Consider the following 21,298-nt stretch of genomic DNA (forward strand, 5'->3'; position numbering starts at 1 on the left):
TGTAGTGATATCTCAGAATTGTCTTAATTTGCATTTTTCTGTTCAACAATGATTTAGAGCACCTTTTCATATGACTAGAATGGTTTTAATTGCTTTATCTGAAAATTGTCTGTTCATATCCTTTGACCATTTATCAACTGGAGAATGGCTTGAATTCTTATAAATTTGAGTCAGTTCTCTATATATTTTAGAAATGAAGTCTAAAATCTAAATTCTAAAAGGATTGGATTTGTGGTCTAGTTTAAAGGATTTTGATTTTGGAGTTAATAGGTCTACATTTGAATCTTAGTTTCCTATGTGTATGAGCTTGGGCAATTCATGAAATCATTCTGGACCTCAATATCCTCATTTTTATGTATACAATATGGGGGAATAAATCTGGTAGCCTTTGTTTTGAGGCATCTGAGGATGCCCATGGATCCTAGGCATACCCACTGACCCTTGTTGTTATAACACTGATGACTAAAGATATTTTCTGTCTGGGATTCTAGTCATTATTTGTGATGATCTTTTGTGTCACTAGATTTTGATGAAAAGAGATTAATGTGTAATGTAAATTGGGGCTAACTTCCCCTTTTAAGAGTAATGAGGAAGAAGGTCTCATTCTGAATCCAGGTGAAATATTTGAGAACAATATATAATTCTAGTCTGTTAACTACTTGGAATAAAGAAACATCACGCATTATCTTGTAGTCCTGGACTTTTCCTATACCTCTTCCAGTGAGGGCCTTTCTCTATCCTCACAAAGGAAGAAGATAGTCCTCCCTCAGAGATGGAGCAAGCCATATCCAATCTCAGATCACATCTTTATATGCAGTCTTCAAGTCCTGTGTCACTGCCTAGCTGACTGGAAAATAGGGAGATCTTTAACCAAAATGGGGAAATTTGAAAGAGTGGTAGCACTGAGGGAAAAGACAATTGGTTATTATTTAGAAATATTCAGTTTGAGTTATGTACAAGACATCTAGTCTGAAATGTCCAATTCTTTTTTTTAATTAAATTAATTTATTTCACATTTCCCTCAGTTACATTGACATTTTTTACATTTATTTTTAAAACTTTTGAGTTATAGATTCTCTCCCTTATCCCCACCCCCAACCACCATTAAGAAACCACATATGAAGTTGTACAAAACATTTCCATGCTGTGAAAGAAAATATAGATCTAAAAAAAACCTATACTAAAAAAAACCCCAAAACAAACCCTCAAGAAAAATTAAGTAAATAAAATAAAATAAAAAAATAAAAATAAGTAAAATTAAAAAACAAAAATAAGACAGAGACAGAGAAGCAGAGAGAATACTTCAATCTGTATTCAGAAACAATCAGTCCCTTCTCTGGTTATGGATTCAAAATGTCCAATTCTGATGTGGGACTAAAGTTCTGGATAGAGGTCTAGATATTCACATAGATCTAGAAATCATCTATATATTCTATTCTATACATTCTATATATAGAATAATTAAATTCAAAGAAATTGAGTAAGGCCACGAAGAGAGTATAGAAGGAAGAAAGAAGGAAGTCCAAGATAGAGCACCATGGTTTGGGAAGCATATGATAATTCTGTAAGAGGAAAAATCTTTGAATTAATAAGATCCTAGGGGCTCGCCTATACTCTGCCTCCACCATACTTCCCCAGTCTCCATGTGATTACTCATCCCTATCAATCCCCTCCCATAACTGGAAGAACAAATTTACAGACTTGTGTTTGGCCTCCCCACTGACTCCAGACTCTACTGAGCAACCTTATTGCCACAAGAAAAAGTTTTATTCTATTATGCACTGAAGTTGGCTGTTTTGTTCTCTCACAGTTTTATCATTTTTTCACATCAAATAACATTTCCTGTCTATTGTTACCATATGTAGCCGGGCAATACCTAAGTTGCTGGCCAAAATTTCTTTATGTCATTTCCTGCCTTTATGTCCAATCTTTTCCATCACTCTCATTGTGAGAACACAGATATTAGAAATGCCATCTGTAGCTTCTTCTCAATTCCACATACTCCTGAGCTGATTGATGATGTTCCACAAAACTAGACTTCTGCCAGACTCCCAGGAGGCTCCCTTAAGGTCTTTATGAACTAGTTTGAGAGCATCATTATAGGGGAACAGCCTCTAGAGATAAGGGAAAGGGAAAACAGATCACATTCATATATACGATACCACATTTTGTGTTTACGATGATAGTGGTGACCAGAGTTCTATGTTAAAGCCAACTTGAACCAGAGAATCAGAGACAATTTTTTAATTTTCAGTTTGAACATTTACATGTCAGAAATAGGCACATCATTCAAATCAAGACTTGATTTATTGTTTTGTTAATTATCTAGAGCGGGGGTGGGGAGCCTTTTTTCTTCCAAAGGCCTTTTAAATATGTATAATATCATTTGTGAGTCACACAAAATTATCAACTTAAAAACTCACTCAGTGGGAGGTTGTTGTACCTAGCTTTCAGCTCATCATTGCCTGTGGTTGCCTTGGCAGGGCCAGACCAAATGGTTTTGTGGATCTTATATGGCCTATGGAATGGATGTTCCCTCTCCCTGGTCTATATTTAAAAAAAGTAATGGAGGAAAGGTTAATAATTCAAATTAAACTTATAAATGTGTCATGTGTACATTTTTGATATGGAAAACTGATTGTTAAACATTTACTAGTAAACTTCTGGTGACAACTCACATGCCTTTGGTTTTCCAAGGATTTTCTTTTATACCAAATAACTCAATGAAATAAATGGGGCAAAAATGCTCCTGATGTTTTAGAAAAATTGACATCCAGAAGAGTAAATTTGTCTACAATATCATTAATTGTCAGAGCAAATCCACATCTTAAGACGCCAAGTCCAGGAATCCTTCCCATCTATCATACTGCTTCCTTACATGTTTTGTCCCATGAAACATGATTTGTCTAGTCAGTAAGTCAGTAAGCATTTATTAAGTATTTATTATGTGTCAAGCTCTGTGCTCAGTGTTAATGATCACCCTAATTCCTCAAGACCTCAGGAAGCATGTCTCAGGATTTGTGATAAGGTTCCTTCTCTACCCCTTGGATCTCTCTTCAAAGTGATGTTTTGACAAATCTCCATCAATCAGCACTTCAAGAGAAGTGCTGGATTCTCCAATCTCTGACTGTGAGTCATGTAGATATCACTTCTGAAGGTGACCCAGAAGCAGACTTGATAGCTGGGGCCTCTGGTAGGTTTTTATGCCTTAGGATGTTTACAAATTACAAAAACATTCTGATTGGCGATCAATTATCTAAGTTTATGATGAAGTGAAGCAATTCATTTTAGCTTTAGTTTCCTAACATCATTAATAAATATTTTGTCAATTATGTACATATTGGGGGAATATGTACATCAATCTGCAATTATTTGTCAGATAGAGAGTTACATACATCATTGCTAAACTATAAAATAAATGGGGCAAAAATGTTCCTGATGTTTTGGATGAAGAATTGACATCCAGAGGAGTGAATTTGTCCACAGTATCATTAATTGTCAGAGCAAATACATATCTTCCTCACAGGGTTGTTGTGAGGACCAGATAAAGTGCTTTGTAAACCTTAAAGCACTATCATCACCATCATCATCATCATGATCATTTTTATTATTCTTATTTGAAGAACTATACCAGGAGTCTTCAAACTACGGCCCATGGGCCAGATATGGCAGCTGAAGACAATTATCCTCCTCACGGAGAAAAAAAGAGGAAAACTACATGCAATGATAAGGCAAAGGAAACCTATCATATCTGAAGGAACTTAGAGATGGGGAGGAACATTGTGTGAATCCTACTCTCATCAGAGTTGGCTCAAAGAGGAAACAATCGACATATTTGTTTTACAGAGAATCTTCTCCCACCTCATTAAAACGTGGGAGAGGAAAAGGAAAAAGGAAAAAGAGTAATAAGGGAAGGGTACAAGAAAGAGGAAGGGATTCAAAGAGAGGAGGGAGGGATCCTAAAGAGGGAGAGCTGCGTGATACAAGTAGGACCAATAAGTTTAATACTAGGGAAGGGGAGAAGGGGGGTAAGAAAAAGAAAAGCATAATCTGGGGATATTAGGATGGCAGGAAATACAGAATTAGTAATTTTAACTGTAAATGTGAATGGGATGAACTCTCCCATAAAGAGGAGTTGGATAGCAGACTGGATCAAAACTCAGAACCCTACAATATGTTGTTTACAGGAAACACATTTAAAACAGGGAGATACATACAGAGTAAAGGTAAAAGGCTGGAGCAGAATCTATTATGCTTCAGGTGAAGTCAAAAAAGCAGGGGTAACCATCCTTATCTCAGATCAAGCAAAAGCAAAAATTGATGTAATTAAAAGAGATAAGGAAAGAAACTATATCTTGCTGAAGGGTACTATAGACAATGAAGCAATATCAATATTAAACATATATGCACCAAATGGTATAGCATCTAACTTCCTAAAGGAGAAGTTAGGAAAGTTGTGAGAAAAAATACACAGCAAAACTATAATCACGGGAGATCTCAATCTTGCACTCTCAGATTTAGATAAATCAAATCACAAAACAATTAAGAAAGAAATTAAAGAGGTAAAATATAAAAAATTAGGATTAAATTAGAAAACAAAGGAAGAAAGGGAATTTCCCAAAATTATAAACCTCAAAATTGCCATTATTTAAAAGATAAAATTAAATCAAACAAAATAAAAAGTTTTTAAAGACAAATAATAAAAATAATTCAAAAAATTGGGGAAATATACAAAAAAGTTTTTTAAACTAAATAACTCACAAATTTGCCAATTAATAATTTAAAAATAAATGAGAAAAAAAAATTTTTTCACAAAGCAATAAAAAATTTTAACAAAAGGGTTATTAATAAAAAGGAAAAGAAATAATAATTACTTTTAAAATTAAAATAAAAAAACCAAATTAAAAAAAATTACAAATTGAAATTCAAAATAAAAGGGAAATTTAATTTAAAGAAAAATTATTAATAAAAAAAACAAGATTGGTTTTATAAAAAAAAAAAAAATTTAAACTTTTAAATTGATTTTAAAAAAAGGAGAAAAAAATAAATTGAGTTTAAAAAAAAAAGAACTTTACCAATAAGAGGGGTTAAAAAAAAAATTTTTGAACTTTTGGAAAAATTTAAAAAGGAAATAATATACTTAAAATTAAGAATTTAAAAGGAGGAATAAAGAAATAGTCCCTTTCAAAAAAGGGCAAAAAATTATAATCAATTAAAAAAACCCAAATTTATTTAATTTTACCAAAAAAATTTAGCCCAATCTTTAAAAAGAAAAAAAAATTAAAATTCCTAAACCCTTTTGACCAAGAATGGTTTAATTAAACCAATTAAAAACAAGGAAAAATTATAGAAACCCCAAGAAAAATCAAAATCAAATGTATTGAAAAATTAAAAATATTGGGAAAAATAAATAATCAATAACTTAACCAGGAATGGGGGTGGTTCAATATTGGGAAAACTATCAGTATAATTATATTAATAACCAAATTAACAAAAACCAATGATAATCTAAAAAAAAAAGCATTTGAAAATAACCCATTTTTTAAAAAACACTTGAGTAAGGAAAAATGGATTTTCCTTAAAAAAAAGTAGCAGCTTTTAAAATCATCAGTAAGCAATATTAATGGGATAAACCAAAAATTCCCAATAAGATCAGGGGAAACAAGGTTGTCCAATTATCAAGTTTATTTAATATTGTATTAGAAATGCTAGCGGTAAGAGGAGAAAAGATTAAAGGAAAAGTGGAATGAGGAAACCAAATTATCACTCTGCTGATGATATGATGGTATACTTAGAGAACCCCAGAGATTCAACTAAAAAGTTATTAGAAACAATCCACACTTTTAGCAAAGTTGCAGGATACAAAATAAACCCCACATAAGTCATCAGCATTCTTATATATCACTAACAAAACCTAACAGTTAGCGTTACAAAGAGAAATTCCATTTAAAGTAACTACTGATTGTATAAAATATTTAGGAATCTATCTGCCAAGGGAAAATCAGAAACTTTATGAGCAAAGCTACAAAACACTTTCCACACAAATTAAGTCTGATCTAACCAACTGGAAAAATATTAAATGCTCTTGGATTGGGCGAGCAAATATAATAACGATGATAATACTACCTAAACTAATCTATTTATTTAGCACTATACCAATCAGACTCCCAAAAAACAATTTTAATGACCTAGGAAAAATAAAAACAAAGTTCATATGGAAAAACAAAAGGTCAAGAATTTCAAGGGAATTGGTGAAAAAAAAAATTAAATGAAAGTGGCCTGGCTATACCAGATCTAAAATTGTATTATAAATCAGCAGTTACCAAAACCATCTGGTATTGGCTAAGAAATAGACTAGTTGATCAATGGAATAGGTTAGGTTCAAAGGACAAAACAGCCAATAACTTTAATAATCTAGTGTTTGACAAACCCAAAGACCCCTGTTTTGGGGATAAGAATGCATTATTTGACAAAAATTGCTGGGAAAATTGGAAATTAGTATGGCAGAAACTAGGCATTGACCCACACTTAACACCATACATTAAGATAAGGTCAAAATGGGTTCATGACCTAGGCATAAAGAATGAGATTATAAATAAGTTGGAAGAGCATAGGATAGTTTACCTCTAAGACCTGTGAAAGAGGAAGGAATTTATGACCAAAGAAGAACTAGAGATCATTATTGACTACAAAATAGAAAATTTTGATTATATCAAATTGAAAAGTTTTTGTACAAACAAAACTAATGCAGACAAGATTAGAAGGGAAACAATAAACTGAGAAAACATTTTTACAGTCAAAGGTTCTGATAAAGGCCTCATTTCCAAAATATATAGAGAATTGACTCTATAAAAAATCAAGCCATTCTCCAATTGATAAATGGTCAAAGGATATGAACAGACAATTCTCAGACAAAGAAATTGAAACTATTTCTAGCCATATGAAAAGATGCTTCAAGTCATTATTAATCAGAGAAATGCAAATTAAGACAACTCTAAGATACCACTACACACCTGTCAGATTGGCTAGAACGACAGGGAAAGATAATGCAGAATGTTGGAGGGGATGTGGGAAAACAGGGACATTGGCACATTGTTGGTGGAATTGTGAATACATCCAGCCATTCTGGAGAGCAATTTGGAACTATGCTCAAAAAGTTATCAAACTGTACGTACCCTTTGATCCAGCAGTGTTTTTACTGGGCTTATACCCCAAAGAGATACTAAAGAAGGGAAAAGGACCTGTATGTACCAAAATGTTTGTGGCAGCCCTGTTTGTAGTGGCTAGAAATTGGAAAATGAATGGACGCTCATCAATTGGAGAATGGTCGAGTAAACTGTGGTATATGAATGTTATGGAATATTATTGTTCTGTAAGAAATGACCAGCAGGATGAATACAGAGAGGATTGGCGAGAGTTACATGAACTGATGCTAAGTGAAATGAGCAGAACAAGGAGATCATTATATACCTCAACAACGATACTGTATGAGGATGTATTCTGATGGAAATGGATTTCTTTGACAAAGAGATCTAACTCAGTTTCAATTGATCAAGGATGGACAGAAGCAGCTATACTCAAAGAAAAAACACTGGGAAATGAATGTTAACTGCTTGCATTTTTGTTTTTCTTCCCAAGTTATTTTTTACCTTCTGAATCCAATTCTTCCTGTGCAACAAGAGAACTGTTCAGTTCTGCACACATATATTGTATCTAGGATACACCGTGACATATTTAACGTGTATAGGACTGCTTGCCATCTGGGGGAGGGGGTGAAGGGAGGAAGGAGAAAAGTTGGAACAGAAGTGAGTGCAAGGGATAATGTTGTAAAAAAAAATTTACCCAGGCATGGGCTCTGTCGATAAAAAGTTATAATAAAAAATAAATAAATTTAAAATAAAAAAAAACAATTATCCCCCTCACCCAGGGCTATGAAGTTTTTGTTTTTACTATAGTCCAGCCCTCCAACAGTCTGAAGGACAGTGAACTGGACCCCTATTTAAAAAGTTTGAGGACCCCTGGACTATACTGTTGAAGAGATAAGACATTTCTTCCACTACACCATTTATACTGCTGCCACATTTCAAGACAAATGAAAAGATGCTGTGTCCCTTCAACCATGGCAGAAAAGCAGAAGGGAGTATATCTTTCCTGTCATTTCATTAATAAAACCATACACATTGCTGACATTGAAACCATTTGACATTATCAAGGACTTAGATGGTGAGAACTTTCTTGCCTGAGTCTTCAGCAGGTACAGTTATTGAGAAGATGGCGTCTATTGCTCCTAGAGAGGCAATTGCCAGGTCACAGCTTCATACAGTTTGTTCCCCTGAAAAATGGCTGTGGAATCCAGTAGGAGCCAGATCACAGATCCATTAAAATATGTAAGTTATCGAGTGCCTATTATATGCCTTAGACTGTGAGCTCCTTAAGAGCAGAGATTGCCTTTTGTTTTTCTTTGAATCTCCAGTACTTATCACAGTGTATGGTACTTATAAGATGCTTAATAAATACTAATTGGTTGATTGCAAGGCACTAAGTTAGGTGCAGGAAAGTGAAAGAAAAAATGAAAAACAGTTCCCAAAGTCAAGAAACATATCCTACAAGAGGGATATAATATTTACAAAGAGAAGTAAGACAACATTTAAAAGTTGAAAGTACTAACATCTAAGATGGTCAGAAAAAGCTTCTTGTAAGAGGTAGCAAGTCTTGAAGGAAGTTAACCATTTTGAGAAGGAAAAGTGAGGAAGGAACACATTCCGTGACAGTCTATACAAAAGTGAAATAGTGAGCAATGGGATGGATGTTGAGTCCAGAAGACACCACATTGACCAGTTTGGCTGGAGCTCTGAGTGTTCAAGGAATTCTATGAAATGTCTATGAAAGTAGTCTGTAAATTGATCCAAACAAACACATGGGGGTGGAGGAAGGAGTCTGCTGCTTCATTCTCTCACCATCAACAGTGTGTCTTCAGGATCCAAGCACTGTCGCTATAACTAAAAACATAGAGTCCCTATGACAATATTGAGTTCTGGCTGTATGCACAGTACTGATGAAATCACATCCAAAATGGGCTACCATTCTTGCCTTGGAAGAATCTAAAATTTTAAAGGGATACTGACCCTACCAGGACAAAAAGAATTAGAAAGCTGACTGGTACAACTTCTTGCAGTAGTGCCAGAATGACATGCATCAGATCCTGGAAGACAGCAAGAAAGGGAATGAGAAGAGACAGCTAGTTGGTGTAATAAATAGAGCACTGGCCCTGAAGTCAGGAGGACCTGGGTTCAAATCTGGCCTCAGACACTTAACACTTCCTAGATGTGTGACCCTGGGCAAGTCACTTAACCCCAATTGCCGCAGCAAAAAAAAAAAAAAAAGAAAAAAAAAAAGGAATAAGAAGTTCATGAACACTGCCTTACATAGCCAGTGCACTTTGAGGACATGCAGCCCTATTTTTGCAATAGGTTGCATCAAATTTTTAAGCGTTTATCAGGGAGGTGAAACAATAGTCAAGACAGGTAAAGAGATTGGAGATAACACCACAGAAGATGATGATAAAGGGAAGACTAGCTGTGGGATAATGAAGCCATACTAAACATGTTCAAATGATCAGTAGTTTCTTATATGATGCACTATATATATTTTGAGAACTCCAGCTAGAGGAAAACAGGGTCTAGCCACTCTCTTTTTCTAGAGTTAACTAAATCTATCAGATAAGTAGGTAACTAACATACATCCAAAAAATCTCTGAGGAAAACACATTAATCTAGCTCAACAAACAGAGGCTCTAAGTGAAAGAGAAGTGGTTCAGAAGGCCACCGTCCCCTTATCTAAATCTATTTGGAATTTAAAGATTTTTTTCACCTCTATCTTGAACAAAATTTCGGACCTGGATTCAAGAAATTGTTGCTGTAGCATTGCTCAATTGTTCACTCTATAACTTTATAACTACATAGATCATAGCATGTCAAGTGCTTCTATACTCAACTATTTCTCAAAGTCTGTCCAAATTCATGTTCATGGTTTCCTTGACTCTATCTATCCATCTCATCCTTTGCCATTTCCTTTTGCTTTTGCCTTTAGTCTTTCATATCAGACTCTTTTTCAATGTGTCCTATCTTCTCATTGTGTGCCCAAAGTATTTAAGCTTTAGCTTTAGTATTTGACCTTCCAGGGAATAGCCTGATTGAATTTCTTTAATTATAGATTTATTTGGCCTTCTTATGTCCAAGAAGTTCTTAGAAATATTCTCCAGCACCATAGACCAAAATTATTAATTCTCTGATGCTCAGATTTCTTTATAATTCAACTCTTATAACCTTACATTGCTATTGGAAAAACTATAGCTTTGACCATACAGACCTTTGTCTGCAAGGTGATATCTCTGCTTTTTAAAATGCTGTTAAAATTTGCCATAGCTTTCCTTCCAAAGAGCAAGTATCTTTTAACTTCATGGCTACAACTGCTGCCTGCAGTGATCTTTTAGTCCAAGAATGTAAAATCGGATTTACTTCCATTTTTATTTTTCTGTTGCCAGGAAGTGATGGGAGCAGTTGTCAAGATCTTAATTTTTTTTTTGACATTAAGTGTCAAGCCAGCATTTATACTTTCTTCTTTCACTCTCATTGAGAGGCTTCTTAATTCTTCTTTGCTTTCTGCCATCAGAGTGGTATCATCTGCATATTTGAGATTATTGGTATTTCTTCTAGCAATCTATTGATTCAAACAAGACTTTTGATTCATCCAGTCTGGCATTTTGCACAGTATACTCTGCATATAAGTTAAATAAATAAGGTGAAAAACATAGGTTTGTTGTACTCCTATTCCAATCTTAAAATAATCAATTGTTCCATATTTGTTTCTAACTATTGCTTTGTGGCCCATTCCTCAGGAGACAAGTAAAATGATTTGGTACTCTCATCTCATATAATCTCATATCCCTTGTCACATTTTGTTGTGATCCACACAAAGGCTTTAGTGTAATTAATGAAGCAGAAGTATATGTTTTTCTGGGATCCTCTTCCTTTCTCCATAATCCAGTGTATGTTGGCAATTTGGTCACTAGTTCATCAGCCTCTTCAAAAGCTGGCCAGTTCTAATAATTCCCAATTCACATATTACTGAAGTCTAGCTTTCCAGATTTTAAGCATAACCTTGTTTGCGTGTGAAATGAGTGCAATTGTTTGGTAATTTGAGCATACTTTAGCATTGTCCTTCCTTGGGATTAGGATATAAACTGATCTTTTCCAATCTACTAGTCACTGTTGGGTTTTCCAAATTTTATGGCAGACGGAGTGTAGCACCTTAACAGCATCATCTTTTAGGTTTTCAAATACCTCAAGTGGAATTCTATGACCTCCACTAACCTTATTGTTAGCAATGTGCACTAAGATCTTGACTTCATTCTCTCATATGTCTGGGAGTAATTAATTAAATTAGTAATTAATCAGTAATTAAAAGAGGTGGTTAGAATGCACAAATGAAGTATATAAGAGAGATCTTAATATCACCAATGACCATGATGGATCCAGAAAGACCTCAGTTCAAATCCAGCCTCAGAAATTTATTAGAGGATGACTCTGCACATATCATTTAACCACGATCTACTTCTATTTCTTTTTGGAAAATGGAGTAGTAATATTACCTATCTCCCAGGATTATTGTGTAGATAAACTGAGATAATATTTGTAAAATGCTTAATAAAACTTAATGTAATATATATATACATACATATATATGCTGCCTATTATTATTAGCTTCTGTCATAGTTGCAGGATAGACTGATACAAGTATGCAAAATTCAGAAATTTTGTCCTTTACATGGCAGAGATTACAGCTTGTTTCAATCAATGCGAAAAAGAAAGAATAAACTGAAGTAGGAATCACTCAGCCCCCTTAGACTAAAACTTCTTCAGGAAAATACATAAACAAATAGATTGTAGACTGCACTCTTAACTGGGATGAACACAGAAGACTAAAACTCAGCCAAGATTTCCTCTAAAAGTTTCAGCAAGGCGAAGGTGATGAGACTCAGCACTCCAGTGATGATGGTAAAGAACCTGGGTACCTATCAAATATGTGATAGGCAACTTTGATTCTACCACCCCACAACTGAAACTAAGAGATCTGCATTGGGACCACTAAGGTTTATAGGAAGAATAAATGATATTGACTAAAGAAAAAAATTTAATATAGAGGTAGTCACATTCATGTTTCTCCCAGTCTTGGTTTTAGATGAACAAATACCAGATATGGAATTCATTCTTGGGAAGGTTGATTAAAAGTAGGCAAGGACACTGTGGGGATGTGAGGATGAAGTGGAATTTAGAAAGGGATGGATGTGGATGGGTGAATGGTATAGGTACAATGTGCCTGATGAAGATTATATGCATCTTCTCTCACTCCCTCCTCCCTTCTCATTCCTTCATTTAAAAAAAAACAATAAAAACAAAGACCTTGTTTCAAACATGGATAGTGAAAAAAAAAAACAAAAATATTAACCATTTAAAAAAATATATTGATTGGCTCTGAAAATTCAGCTCCTTTCTCCTAAGAGGTCTGCCTCCACTCTCTAAAAGATTGTTCTTGTAGTCAGTGATTTAGCTCTTTTAATATACCTGGAGGAGAAGAAGAAACTGTCTCAACCCCGGGGCACCCTCAGATCCCAGTTCTTGTTTTAATAAACAACTACTCTACAATCTTAATCCTGTTACTTTTCTTTGCCTCTCTAATGCATTTTCTGGGGCATCCCAATCTACTCTAGGACAGCTCTAATTGTGATTTTATATCAACAATTAAATCCTCTCTGCAGCTTCCTAGTTCAGCCTTTTGGAATTTATTCAGTTCAATTCAACTGAAATCATTTATTAAATCCCTACTTCATGCAAAGCATTGTGTTAGATCTTAAAGATCCAATAACATAAATGAAGCACCCCAAGAAGCTATTGTGTGTGTTCACATTTGGAGGAGGGAAAGGAAAATGTGGTAGTAGATACTAGAATGTCAAAGTATACAAACAAGAAAAGTTCAAGGTCTTGGATAGGTCAAGTGAATATAATAACAATGGCAAACTACCTAAACTAATCTATTTATTTAGTGCTATACCAATCAGACTCCAAAAAAAAAAAAACTATTTTAATGACCTAGAAAAAATAACAGCAAAATTCATCTGGAAGAACAAAGGTCAAGAATTTCAAGGGAACTAATGAAAAAAAAATGAAGGTGACCTATCTAAAACTATATTATACCAGATCTAAACCTATATTATAAAGTAGTGGTCACCAAAATCATTTGGTATTGGATAAGAAATAGATTAGTTGATCAGTGGAATAGGTTAGGTTCACAAGACAAAATAGTCAATAACTTTAATAATCTAGTGTTTGACAAAACCAAAGATCCCAGGTTTTGGGATAAGAACTCACTGTTTGACAAAAAATGCTGGGAAAATTGGAAATTAATATGGCAGAAACTAGGCATTGATCCACACTTAACACCATACACCAAGATAAAGTCAAAACAGGTTCATGATCTAGGCATAAAGAATGAAATTATAAATAAATTAGAGGAACATAGGATAGTTTATCTCTCAGACCTGTGGAGGAGGAATGAATTTGTGACCAAAGAAGGACTAAAGATCATTATTGATCACAAAATAGAAAATTTTGATTATATCAAATTAAAAAGCTTTTATACAAACAAAACTAATGCAGACAAGAGTAGAAGGGAAGCAATAAACTGGGAAAATATTTTTACAACTACTGGGCTTATATCCCAAAGAGATCTTAAAGAAGGGAAAGGGACCTTTATGTGCCAAAATGTTTGTGGCAGCCCTTTTTGTAGCAGCTAGAAACTGGAAATTGAATAGATGCCCATCAGTTGGAGAATGGCTGAATAAATTGTGGTATAAGAATGTTATGGGATATTATTGTTCTGTAAGAAATGACCAGCAGGATAATTTTAGAAAGGCCTGGAGAGACTTACATGAATTTATGCTGAGTGAAATGAGCAGAACCAGGAGATCATTGTATATAATAATACTATATGATGATCAATTCTGATGGACATGGCCCTCTTCAACAATGAGATGAACCAAATCAGTTCCATTTGTTCAATAATGAAGAGAACCAGCTACACCCAGCGAAAGAACTCTGGGATATGAGTGTGAATCACAACATAGTATTTCCACTACCTCTGTTTTTATTCACCTGCATTTTTGATTTCCTTCTCAGGTTAATTTTACCTTATTTCTAAGTCTGATTTTTTTTTGTGCAGCAAATTAATTGTATGGATATGTATACATATATTGTATTTAACATATACTTTAACATATTTAACATGTATTGGTCTACCTGCCATCTTGGGGAGGGAGTGGGGGGGGGAGGAGGGGAAAAGTTGGAACAAAAGGTTTTCCAATTGTCAATGCTGAAAAATTACCCATGCATATATCTTGTAATTGAAAAGCTATAATAATAAAAAAGAACAGTGCAAGGACATGTCAGGTGGAAGAAAATATTAATATAAAAACATCACTACTAAGTAGGGGGATCAGAAAAAGCATCATGAACCCAGCCTTGAATAGAATTTTGAGCAGTAGAAATGACAGGCAGTGCATTCTGGGACTGAAGTCATAAGAGGGTTCCTGTGAATGCAGAGGAGCCTGGAGAACAAGTTTGGGAAGAAGTTAGACTGTGTGCAATACAAAATGCATAATATGAAATATATGGGACATGGATTTGAGGAAGCCTCAAAAGCTGGGTTGAAAAGGGAAAGTAATTAATCATTTTGTTGTGGGGAATGACATGATCGGGGCTATACCTTGGGGACAGTATTTTGAAAACTGTGTGGAAAACGAATTAAAGGAAGAAAAAGATTCATCCACTTCTCTTAAGTCCCTGGTCCCTTATCATATGAAAGATTTTGACCTTCTATGCCTCAGTTTTGGATTATTCCCAGCATCTATTGCCTTTATTTTTGTTCACTTCACACAAACTATGAACCAGCTATAGAAAATCACAAATTCATTATGACTAGTTCCAGTATAAATTGATGTAACACAATCTCAACTGCACTTTCAATCATCTCAATCTGTTCTCTGATACCATAGTAGTTTTTCGAAATCTTTTCATGCCTTCTCAAACCTCTCAGTCTCTTTATCTTTTACCTTCCTTCTCATTTCACATCACTTATATACGTTTTGCTACTATCTTCTCCTTTATCCCTACCACTCACAAAGAGATGACCCATCTCCTTTCCAAGGCTAACTTCTTTCCATGCACAAATGATCTTATTCCAACCCATCTCCTCCAGTACATTGCTTCCTCTATAATCTCTATTCACTTATCTTCAGTATTTTCCTATCTATTGGCTCCTTCCCTACAGCCTACAAACATTCTCATGTCTTCCTTGTCCTCCAAAAAGCCTCACTTGATCTGTCTATCCCCACTATCCCAGAACTTTCCTCCCTTTTTTGGATAAATGTCTTGAGAAGACCATCTATATTCAGTGTTTCCACCTCCTTTATTCTTACTTCTTAACTCTGCTTTCTGGCTTTTGATCTCATCATTCAATTTAAACAGCTCTCTCCAAAGTTATCATTGATTTACTAATCACCAAATCCAAAGCCTTTTTCTCAATCCTCACTCTTCTTGATTCTTCTGTAGCTTTTTACACTGTTTATTATGTCAAAAACTAATAAATTCTCTAAAAAGAGAAAAAATAGTGCTCATCATCCTTACTCGATACTCTCATTTTCTAGGTTTTTGTTAGACAATTCTATCCAGTTTCCACCCTGACCTGTCTTATTGCTCCTCTCAGTTTTCTTTGTTAGATCTTCATCAAGGTTATGGCTACTAACTGTAGGTATCCCCCAACTCTAGGCTCTTTTTCTTCTCCTTCTATTATATTTTGATTGATGATTTCATCAGCTCATGCATTCAATTTTCATCTTTATGCTAGTGATTACAAGTCTATTTAACCAGCAATAATCTGTCCAGAATCATTGAAGCAATTTACAATTCCACCTGTATTAGTATACCTATTTTCTCTCATTCCTTCCAGTATTTGTCATTTCTGATAGGTATGAGATAGTACCTTTCTCTAATCATTTCTCTAATCATTGTGATTTAGAGCATTTTTTACATACGACTGTAGATAAATTTGATTTATTCTTCTAAAAGCTGACTGTTCATGCCCTTTGACCATCTAATCAATTGGAGAATGATTCTTATTTTTTGTAAATGTGAATCACTTCCTTATATATTTGAGAAATGAGGCCTTTATCAGAGAAACTTGCTGTAAATATTTTTATATTACATCATTGTTTATGGTACCTTTCAAATCAAACTGTAATTTCCTTGATTAATTCTTTTAATTAGGTTGATTTTTGCTTTTTCTGAAATGATGAGAGCTACCCCTGCCTTTTTTTCTACTTTAACTGAAGGGTAATAGAGTCAACTTAATAGAGTCAACTCTAGCCCCTTATTTGAACTTTTTGGGTATCTTTCCGTTTAAAGTATGTCTCTTGAGAACTACATATTTTTGGATTCTAGTTTCTAATCTATTCTTTTATCTGCTTTGGTTTTATGGGTAACCTCATCCCATTCCCAGTTATGATTACTAACTATGTGCTTCAATCCTGCCTATTTTCTTCTGTTTATTCTTCTCTCTCTTTTTCCCTCAAAAGCTTATTTTGCATCTGACCACTGACTCCTTTAAACTATTCTCCTCTCTCCTTCTCCCTCTTCCTCTCTCCCTCTCTCTCCCCCTCCATTCCTCCCTCCCCTATTTCCCTTCATATAAACATGCACATGTGCGCACACACACACACACACAATTGTCCTCTATTTTCTATATCTCCTTCCCTTTCTATTTCTTGTTTAGTATGACAGATTTTCTACTTAATTGAATGTGTGTATACATACATACATACAAACATATCTAAATCTATATTCTGCCCTCTGAACCAATTCTGATGAATGCAATGTTCAAGCATTGACTGCTACCTTCATCCACATTTTCTCCTCCACTATAAACGTTCTTTCTTATACACTGTGAGAAAAATGACCCCATTATACTTTCCCATTCCCTTCTTTTAGTACATCCTTCCCTTTCACACTTTCACTTTTAAAAATCATCCCAATATAATTGATTCACACTCATGCCCTCTATCTATGTAGACTCTAACTTTTAACAATGATAAAGTTCTTAGGACTCACATGTATTATCTTCCCATATATGAATGTAAATAATTTAACTTTATTAAATCCTTTATGATCTTTTGTGTTTCCCTTTTATGCTTCTTTTGAGCCTTGTGTTTGAATCTCAGATATTCTCTTCAGATCTGGTCCTTTTCTCAGGAATGCTTGAAAGCCCTTTATTTCATTAAATATTAATTTTTTTTCTTCTGAAGGATTATATTCAATTTTGCTGGACAGATTATATTCTTAGTTGTGATTCGAGTTTCTTTGACTTGTGGAATATTATAGTCCAAGCCCTTCAGTCTTTAACATGAAAGCTGCTAAATAGTTTTTGATCCTGACTGTGACCCCATGATATTTGGAGTCTTTATTTTTGGCTGATTGTAGTATTTTTTCCTTGATCTGGGAGCTCTGGAATTAAGCTATAATATTTCTGGGAGTTTCCATTTTGGCATTATTTTCATGAATTGATTGGTGGATTCTTTCAATTTTTATTCTCTCCATTGAATTTAAGATGTTGGGGCAATTTGCCTTTATAATTTCATGAATTATGTTGAAGCTCTTTTTATGATCATGGCTTTAAGATAGTTCAGTAATTCTTAAGTTATCACTCCTGGACTTATTTTTCAGTTTAGTTTTTTTTCCTTCAAATCAGTTTGCACTGGACAACAAGATTAAGTACCTTACCCAGGATCGCTAAATTTGTGTTAGAATCAGGCCCTCTGATTAAAGATCAGTTCTGCTATCATTACACAAAGGTAATAGCTCTGTTTCCATGCTGGCAAGATTCACATATGATGATATGAATGTGAAGATGGAAATAAAGTATCTGAGAATAACTCCCTGGGGAAATTCTTCCTCAACAGAGGTGAAAATTATCTCTGTCACTTAAAATCCATAGAGTTTAAGAGACTTATCCTACATCATTGTTATGGTAAATGTCAGAAGTGGAGTTTGAATACATCTTTCATCTTGGGCATATGGCATCATAGGAGAGATCTTTCCTATTGGCTCCATAACTGCTATCACTAAAACTGCATTATCTGCAATTTATCTGCTTAGAGGACCCAGAAGTCTCTCATTATGCCATGACAATTCAATGAATGGAAATGTTATTTGCAACAAAAACAAAAGGTATCAGTTTGATGTAAAATTATAAAAATATAGTTGTCCTATATGGATGGTTAAATATTTTAAAGTTTGCTATTTTCTTAGAATATAATTTCCCATAAAATTATGAGCTACATAACACTCTTTGTGGTGGCAAAAATTGGAAATTAAAGGGATGCCCATCAATTGGGGAATGGCTGAATAAGTTATGCTATGTGAATATAATGGACTATTGTGCTATAAAAAAGAATGAGCAGACTGATTTCAGAAAAACCTGGAAAGACTTAGGTGAACTGATACTGAAAGAAGTGAGCAGAACCAGGAGAACATTGTACCCAGTAACAGAAACATTGTGTAATGATCAATTATGATGGACTTAGCTCTTCTCAGCAATACGGTGGTCCAAAACAATTCCAGAAGACTTGCAATGAAAAATGCTATCCACAATCAGAGAAAGAACTATGGAGACAGAATATAGATTGAAGCATACTATTTTCACTTTTAAAAATTTGTTTCTTTTCTTATGTTTTTTCCCCTTTGCTCTGATTCTTTTTGCACAAGATTAGTATGAAAATATGTTTAACAAAAATATGCTTAACATGATTGTACATGTATAGCCTATATTAGATTGTTTGTTGTATAGGGGAGAGGAGAGGGAAAGGAGAGAGAAAGAAAAACTTCAAATTCAAAATGTTATAAAAATCAGTGTTGAAAATTATCTTTAAGTTTAACTAGAAAAAATAAAATATTATTAAATAAAAAGAGAGAGAGAGAAATTATAGCCTATATAGGCTGGCCACAAAAACCCATCTTCCAATGTAGCTTAATAAAAAAGAGACTTACGTTAAACCTAGTAATCAGTAAGTACTTCCTCTTTTTATAGAGAGGGGGGAGAGAAAGTGAGGGACATATACTAATTAACTCAAAATTTCTTTCTAAACTTTGCTTGAAGGAATGCCTTCAACAAGATAGAACTGTTCCATTAGCTTGGCATTTCTGGTTTAAATCATAGAATATAAAAAGCACCGTGAGAAAAAAGGCAGGGGAGAATTACAGAAAGAAAAGAGTCCTAGGCTTGGAGTCAGAAAATCTGGTTGAAAGCACTGTCTCTAATACTTTGGACAAATGACTTAAGCTCTCCAAATCTCACTTTCTAAATCTGTAAAATGGAGTTAATAATAATAATAATAAACTTGCAGTATCCATAGCACAGGGCTGAAGTGAGGATCATATGAGATTAGAGTACTTTCATTTTTATATTTCCACAAAGTATCTGACTGACACAGAGCATCCCACATCCTCTAGCATTCCGTAAATATCCATTGAATCATTTGAATAAATGATACTATTTAGAAATGTCACTGTCTTTGAAGTTTTTTACTAGCTAAGGCATTATCAGTGCAAGACTGAATCTGGGGTGAGACCCTTAAATTATGAAATAAGCATATGTCCAGGAGAGAGAGAATCCTTTCTCCCACTCTCCATACCAGAATCTTTCTGTATTCTGAGCTATGCCATACAGACAAATTACTTGTAGAGTCCATCTATGATCCATCTGCTGTCCTTGAACCTTTGAATAAGCTGTCTTCCATGCCTAAAACACACTCCTTCCTCACATCTTCCTCTTAGAATCCAAAGCTCAGCTCCTAAATGAGGCATGTTCTTATTTCCCTCTGTTGCCTAACCTCCCCAGTTGTTTAATATTTACTTTGACTATAATTGGCATATAATTGCATATGTACATGTTGTTTCCTCAAATAGAATAGATGAATTCAATGGATAGTAATTGAATTTATCTTGATTGTTGTTTTTCATTTTAGATTTGTGATATTATCAACTCCTAGTACAGACACTTCCTCCACTGATCCAAATCAGCAAATTTCAAATATATGATGTAATTTAAAGAGGTACCGGGAGCACTAAGAGATTTAGAAGATGATTTTGCAAAGGGTCCAGAACTAGGATGTATCAGAAACAAGAATACAATCAAAGCGTTCTTGATATTACAAGGCAAGCTCATTTCTACAAAGACGATAGCTCACTATAATAAGAGCCCTCTGCCTTCCTTCCTATTTCTCACTGGTGGTTTTTAGTCATTTCTCTCCCTCTGGGATTTCCCAAGTTCACTGCTACTCTATTCTTATTTGATTGATCTTAGAAAATTCTAGGATGCTAAGTCTGGAAGCGACCTCAAGCAGTGGATACAATACAGAAGCAAAGAACAGAAACCACTTACAAGACACAGAGACACAGAGCTCCTGGTACTGACTCACTGTCTCGTAAGAGAAACTTGCCATTTATCCCCTCCTGGAGTAGTATGGTCTCACAGTCTTGTTTCTTGAGAGGGCCATGGTAGTAGGGTAGGTCCATGGAGGGAGCTCGGTGATTCCTGCAGCCGAAGAGCCGTGACCCAGCTGTGTAAACAGCTGCATCCATATATGTATATTTTGACAACAGTGTTGAGCAATGCATGTGTGAAGTGTATTGGGGAGGGTGAGTCCTGGCCTGATACAGGAAATACATAAAGTGAGGGTGATAAAATGACCACTACCTCTTCATAAAATTAAAGAACCCATATAATGTTTAGTAAATGAATGCTTTGAGTTTAAAAAAAAAAAGTTATGGAACTCAAAAAGATTTCTTTGTTCATATGTTGTTGGGAGTTTTTGATCTTGGAGAAAAAGACCTACAAAGGCCAACAGTTCAAAAGTAGCTGTGGTTATGATGGCTGGCCACCATTGTCCTAGCATTAGAACATTAGGAAGTATTTGGTGAATAGGTATCATTGAAAAACCATTAGCACATCATAGATTTAGGGCTAGAAGGAATCTTAGGAAACATCTAAAAATTAAAAAGCTTTAATAAAAATAAATAAAAACAGTTCCTTCCCAAAGTATGGAACAAAATCATATATGGATTCTGTCTGTGACTTTAACTCATTAATAAAGATATCTTTCAGCAGAGAGAATGCCTCACTGTGAAATGTT

At 34.5% G+C, this 21,298-nt stretch overlaps 1 protein-coding gene across 1 annotated transcript in view; it reads right to left on the bottom strand.

Annotated features, from left to right (window-relative positions):
* The window catches only part of SH2D1B (SH2 domain containing 1B), a 34,299-nt gene extending 13,618 nt beyond the window's left edge, over window positions 1–20,681 (bottom strand). The window contains exon 1 of the mRNA XM_003767370.2: window positions 20,548–20,681. Coding sequence (XP_003767418.1) covers window positions 20,548–20,681 — 134 coding nt within the window. The remainder of the gene's footprint in view (window positions 1–20,547) is intronic.
* Between the last annotated feature and the right edge of the window lie 617 nt (window positions 20,682–21,298).

The sequence above is a fragment of the Sarcophilus harrisii genome, chromosome 4, assembly GCF_902635505.1.
Source record: "Sarcophilus harrisii chromosome 4, mSarHar1.11, whole genome shotgun sequence".
Taxonomy (NCBI): Eukaryota; Metazoa; Chordata; class Mammalia; order Dasyuromorphia; family Dasyuridae; genus Sarcophilus; species Sarcophilus harrisii.